The sequence below is a fragment of the Amphimedon queenslandica genome, unplaced genomic scaffold (assembly GCF_000090795.2).
Source record: "Amphimedon queenslandica unplaced genomic scaffold, v1.1 AMPQUscaffold_12401, whole genome shotgun sequence".
In the NCBI taxonomy this organism is placed as follows: Eukaryota; Metazoa; Porifera; class Demospongiae; order Haplosclerida; family Niphatidae; genus Amphimedon; species Amphimedon queenslandica.
The window spans coordinates 12,159-18,340 of NW_003547362.1; the positions used below are offsets into that span (position 1 = coordinate 12,159).

At 33.5% G+C, this 6,182-nt stretch overlaps 2 protein-coding genes across 2 annotated transcripts in view; one reads left to right on the top strand and one right to left on the bottom strand.

Moving 5' to 3' along the window:
• Nucleotides 1–6,118, bottom strand: part of LOC100638363 (fibrillin-1-like) — a 15,144-nt gene extending 9,026 nt beyond the window's left edge. Inside the window, exons 1-24 of the mRNA XM_020004111.1 lie at nt 6,073–6,118; nt 5,136–5,657; nt 4,979–5,092; nt 4,690–4,935; nt 4,531–4,644; nt 4,244–4,489; nt 4,072–4,194; nt 3,771–4,016; nt 3,589–3,702; nt 3,299–3,544; nt 3,128–3,250; nt 2,954–3,079; nt 2,662–2,907; nt 2,484–2,609; nt 2,311–2,433; nt 2,137–2,262; nt 1,842–2,087; nt 1,668–1,790; nt 1,499–1,624; nt 1,335–1,448; nt 1,158–1,280; nt 989–1,114; nt 700–945; nt 532–654 (exon numbers count right to left, since the gene is read on the bottom strand). Coding sequence (XP_019859670.1) covers nt 532–654; nt 700–945; nt 989–1,114; nt 1,158–1,280; nt 1,335–1,448; nt 1,499–1,624; nt 1,668–1,790; nt 1,842–2,087; nt 2,137–2,262; nt 2,311–2,433; nt 2,484–2,609; nt 2,662–2,907; nt 2,954–3,079; nt 3,128–3,250; nt 3,299–3,544; nt 3,589–3,702; nt 3,771–4,016; nt 4,072–4,194; nt 4,244–4,489; nt 4,531–4,644; nt 4,690–4,935; nt 4,979–5,092; nt 5,136–5,657; nt 6,073–6,118 — 4,114 coding nt within the window. The remainder of the gene's footprint in view (nt 1–531; nt 655–699; nt 946–988; nt 1,115–1,157; nt 1,281–1,334; nt 1,449–1,498; nt 1,625–1,667; nt 1,791–1,841; nt 2,088–2,136; nt 2,263–2,310; nt 2,434–2,483; nt 2,610–2,661; nt 2,908–2,953; nt 3,080–3,127; nt 3,251–3,298; nt 3,545–3,588; nt 3,703–3,770; nt 4,017–4,071; nt 4,195–4,243; nt 4,490–4,530; nt 4,645–4,689; nt 4,936–4,978; nt 5,093–5,135; nt 5,658–6,072) is intronic.
• Nucleotides 6,119–6,150: 32 nt separating this feature from the next.
• LOC109587890 (loricrin-like) overlaps nt 6,151–6,182 on the top strand; it is a gene marked incomplete at its 3' end in the record, with an annotated part of 552 nt that continues 520 nt past the window's right edge. The window contains exon 1 of the mRNA XM_020004112.1: nt 6,151–6,164. Coding sequence (XP_019859671.1) covers nt 6,151–6,164 — 14 coding nt within the window. The remainder of the gene's footprint in view (nt 6,165–6,182) is intronic.

Below are 6,182 nucleotides of genomic sequence, written 5' to 3' on the forward strand. Positions count from 1 at the left end.
CTCAAGTTTCACATAACTGTATACTAACCTATACAGGAATGACTGTCATTGCTCAAAGTGTATCCTGATTCACATTCACAGTAGTAGCTACCAACAGTATTAATACAAGCCCGATCACATCCTGAAATTCCCAATTGACATTCATTTATATCTAAAGTGACATATGTATTATGCAGTAAATTTTTGATAGAAATGACTTACCTATACAAAAAACACTGCCATTGTAGCCTGATGGACAAGAACAATTAAAACTTCCAATTGTATTGGTACATATTTCTTGACAGCCACCATTATTAACAAGGCATTCATCAATATCTAATTGTGATTACTAAAACAATTATTATTGAATCAATTGAATAAACCTTTACAATCTGTGGTACTATTATCAATAAAGTCATATCCATTATAGCATTCACAGTCAAAGCTTCCATCAGTGTTTGAGCATATTTGAGAACAGCCTCCATTATTATCATCACACTCATTAATATCTATTAAAAGAGTATGTTAATGCCTAATCTTTATTTAATGTACCAATGCATGACATTCCATCAGCTGCCATTAAATAACCAGAGCTACAAGAACAGTTATGAGTTCCTTCAAGATTAGTACAAATCTGTTCACAGTCTCCATTATTTGAACTACATTCATCTATATCTGTAAAAATGTATGCATTGCATTGAAGCATCAATCAAATCAAACCTGTACAATTATGACCACTTTCATCAACTGTATAGCCAGTCTCACAGGAACAAGTGTAACTGCCATTAGTATTATCACATGTTTCTTCACATCCTCCATTATCAATGATACATTCATTAATATCAGTGCAAATATGATTATCAGATTCTAGTAGATATCCAGTTGGACAACTGCACAAGTAACTTCCTTCAGTATTTTCACAATCATGAGAACAGCCTGATATTTGTTCCAGGCACTCGTTAATTTCTAAACATCTCAATTGTTTTAATTTCTAATTTTGATTTAATACCTTTGCAAGAAATTCCATTTGATTTAAGAGAATACCCAGTAATACATGAACAATTATATGATCCAGGATAATTGATACAGACTTGATCACAATTATTAGAACTTCTCATTACACATTCGTCGTTATCTGTGATTGACATAACTCAAATTATTCTATTTAATTTACTAACCAAAACAGGAATGACTGTCATTGCTCAAAGTGTATCCTGATTCACATTCACAGTAGTAACTACCAACAGTATTAATACAAGACTGATCACATCCTGAAATTCTCAATTGACATTCATCTATGTCTAAAGTGAGATGTGTATTACATATATGTTGTAAATTGATAGCTAATGACTTACCTGAACAAAAAACATTGCCACTGTAGCCTGATGGACAAGAACAATTGAAACTTCCATTTGTATTAGTACATATCTTTTGACAGCCACCATTATTAACAAGGCACTCATCAATATCTGATTACAATGACAACTGAAATAATAATTATTGAAATTCTTAAATGAACCTGTACAATCAGTGGTACTATTTTTGATAAAGTCATACCCATCATTGCAATCACACTCAAAGCTCCCATCAGTGTTTGAGCATATTTGAGAACAGCCTCCATTATTATCATCACACTCATTAATATCTATTAAAAGAGCATGTTAATGCCTAATCTTTATTTACTGTACCAATGCATGATGTTCCATTAGCTGCCATGATATAACCAGACATACAAGAACAGTTATGAGTTCCTTCAAGATTAGTACAAATTTGATCGCAGTCTCCATTATTTGAACTACATTCATTGATATCTATAAAAATCAGTGACAGATACTGCATTGAAAGTATCAATCAAATCAAACCTGTACAATTATGACCACTTTCATCAACTGTATAGCCAGTCTGACAGGAACAACTGTAACTGCCATTAGTGTTATTACATGTTTCTTCACATCCTCCATTATTAATGATACATTCATTAATATCAGTACAAGTATGATTATCAGGTTCTAGTAGATATCCTGTTGGACAACTGCATAAGTAACTTCCTTCTGTATTGTCACAATCATGTGAACAACCTGATATTCCCTTCTTGCACTCATTAATATCTAATTTACAGTTAACAAAAGTTTTGTTATTGCTTTTGATTAAATTTACCTGAGCAATTATGATTGTTGCTGCTTAATGCATAGCCAGGTACTTCACATATACATTTATAACTTCCCAGTGTATTATTGCAAATATCTTCACAACCTCCATTATTGTCTAAGCACTCATTGATATCTGTCATAAGTATAAATAAGCTTCATATTAATATCACAGGTACAGTACCGTAGCAAGTATAGTTGTCAGTTGTCAGTTGATATCCATCATTACACGAACATTCATATGCACCAGTTAAGTCATGACACTTTTGATTACATCTGTGAAGTCCTTCCTCACATTCATTAACATCTATAATTATTTATATCAATGAACACACACATCATTTTCTATTTATTTACTATCACAAGTCCATTCGTTGCTATTTAGTTTGTATCCAGAATAACAAGAACAATAAAAAGAGTTGTTATAATTGTGACAATTGTGTTCACAAGCTCTTGGATTTCCTATACAATTTCTTGAGTTATCTATCAAATAAAATGAATAATTTAAAACTAAATATATAAATATATTGACAACCTGAACACCCCTGTCCATCTTCTTCAATTGTAAATCCAGTATTGCAAATGCATATGTAAGAACCCTCTTGATTGATGCACTCATGATCACAGCCACCATTATTATCATTGCATTCATCAATATCAGAGCATGAAATATTATTCATTTGTAACTGATAACCAGGTTTACAATCACATACATAACTTCCATCAGTGTTGAAGCACTTATCTTCACAAAAGGCTGTACCATCAGTACATTCATTGATATCTATAGATACATTAAAACCTTATTGCTTGATGCATGCATGACTTACCATTGCATGTGCGACCATCTGTAGCATTCAAAACATAGCCAGAGTTACAAGAGCACCAATAGCTTCCTTGAGTATTGGTACACAACTGATCACAGCCTCCATTATCAATAGCACATTCATTAGTATCTGTAATCAATGCATCAATGATCAGTGTAGATCTCAATACTAACTGACCTATACAATATTTTTGGTTATTAGTAGCCTGGTATCCTGCATAGCAACTGCAAAAGTATGATCCATTAGTATTGACACAGTCATGATTACATGCATGACTACCAAGAGCACATTCATCCACATCTTTTCATTGATTTAAAATATAATTTTGATGAATAAATTTTAACTTACCGTCACAAAAAAGACGATCATCATTCAATACAAATCCATAATCACAAGTGCAATAATAACTGCCATTGGTATTTATACAGGACTGCTCACATCCTCCATTATCAATGACACACTCATCAATATCAGTACAAGTATGATTATCAGTTTCTAGTTCATATCCTCTTTCACAACTACATTCATAGCTACCAAGAGTATTGGAACAAAGTTGATCACAGTTTGAAATGCCCTCAGTACATTCATTAATATCTAATTTTAATGACAATAACAAAAAAGTTATAATAAATTTGTACCTTCACAAAAATTGAAATCATGTGATTTATAACCGTTATTGCAGAAGCATTCATAAAAAGGTATTTTGTTAAAACAGCTATGTTCACATATATTGTCATTACACTCATTAATATCTGTAAAATAATTTAACAATGGTCAATACAATAAATTTAACAATGGTCAATGCAATAAATTAACTTACCTGAACAGTTTTTCCTGTTGTCATCCATTGTGTAACCATCTTTGCAAGTGCAATAGTAGCTACCATTTGTGTTGTGACAAGTTTGTTCACATTCTCCATTATCAACAGCACACTCATCAATATCAATACACGTGTGATTATCATTGTCTAATTTATATCCTGCTTGGCAAAAACATATGTAGCTGCCTTCAGTGTTAGAACATAGTTGATTACATTTTGATATGTTTTCTACACATTCATTGATATCTATCAAATAAATAAAAAATATTACATAGTGATGAAATTCATTTATTTTACTGACCAATGCAATATTTTTGATTAGCGCTAGGTTGATATCCTGTATAGCAATTGCAGTAGTATGATCCATTAGTATTGACACAATTATGATTACATGCATCAATACCCAAAAAACATTCATCTACATCTATTACAAAGAAACCAGATTTATTAATGTAAATTGTAAATTAATTTACCATCACATTGATGACGATCATCATTCAGAACATAACCAATATCACAAGTGCAATAATAACTACCATTGGTATTAATACAGGACTGCTCACATCCTCCATTATTATTGACACATTCATCAATATCAGTACAAGTATGATTATCAGGTTCTAGTAGATACCCTCTCTCACAGCTACATTCATAGCTACCAAGAGTATTAGAACAAAGTTGATTGCAGCCTGATATGCCTTCAATGCACTCATCAATATCTATTATTATTAATCATAGCAATGCTTCAATCAATGTTTACCTTTGCAAAAATTGATATCATAAGATCTGTAGCCATTATTGCAAAAGCAGTCATAGAAAGGTATTGTGTTACTGCACTCATGTTCACATATGTTATCATCACACTCATTAATGTCTGCAAAATACTTTTGTTAATAACAAACTTAGATACAATATTTACCTGAACAGTTTTTTCTGTTGTCATCCATTGTATAGCCGTCTTCACAAGTACAATAGTAGCTACCACTTGTGTTGTGACAATTTTGTTCACATTCTCCATTATCAATAGCACACTCATCAATATCAATACATGTGTGATCATCACTATCCAGTTCATACCCACTGTAACAATAGCATGCGTAGCTACCAAGTGTGTTGCTGCATTGTTGATTACAGTTTGATATATTCTTCATGCACTCATCAATATCTATAAATACAATATATGCTGTGCCTGCATAATATAATTAAACCTGAGCAAAATCTTGTCCTATTTATTTCATATCCCATAAAACAAGAACAGTTATAAGAATAATCTGTATCAGTACATATGTGTTCACAATAGCCATTTTCATGCAAACATTCATCTACACAAAAAATTGTAAATATAAAAAAATTAAATAAAAGTACCTGTATTGATAATGGTGGGAGCGGGGGTAAGAGTTGTGGTACTGACGGAGAGGGTGAGAGTGGTACTTGAGGGGGTAATGGAGGGGGTAAGAGTGGTACTGGAAGGGGTAATGGAGGAGGTAAGAGTGGTACTGGAAGGGGTACTGGAGGGAGTAAGAGTCGTACTGGAAGGGGTAATGGAGGGGGTAAGAGTGGTACTGGAAGGGGTACTGGAGGGGGTAGGAGTGGTACTGGAAGGGGTACTGGAGGGGGTAGGAGTGGTACTGGAAGGGGTACTGGAGGGGGTAGGAGTGGTACTGGAAGGGGTACTGGAGGGGGTAGGAGTGGTACTGGAAGGGGTACTGGAGGGGGTAGGAGTGGTACTAGAAGGGATACTGGAGGGGGTAGGAGTGGTACTGGAAGGGGTACTGGAGGGGGTAAGACTTGTTGTACTGACAGTGGAGGAATCACTGATGCTAATACAGGTAGTTATGATAGTAGTAGATGGGCATATACATGTTTGAGATTTAACTGGATCAATACCTAATTATAATTATTGGCAATAATATTTAAGGTGAGTATCCATTAGGCAACTTTATTGCCAATAAGTTTAATGTGGTTTTGCAACATGTCACATGAAGTTGAGAGTCTCTCTACTTAATACAACATGTTGCCCAACCACATCAAAAATTTGACTACAAGTTGTAAGCAACCATATGCTGCATAATGATGTCCATCTTTTTAGGCCTTCATATAAGTGACAACTTGGCCAGCAATCAAGCAACATGTTGCTAAAACTGAAGGAACAACTTTCTATTTCTAGCAATATGTTGCTTACAAGTTCAAAATAACTATATTGCATGATCTAGGCAATTTTATACATGCTTTGAAAAACATACATTTGAATAAAAATACAAGTGTAAAATTACAACTATATGTATTATGTAAACATACTAACTTGTGATTGACAATATTGTCAATACAATAACAGCAAGCCTCATCATCTTGAAAACAGGATGTGTATTGCCTTAAAAGGATGTTATCTTTAGGGTGGAGCTGTTTGTACCA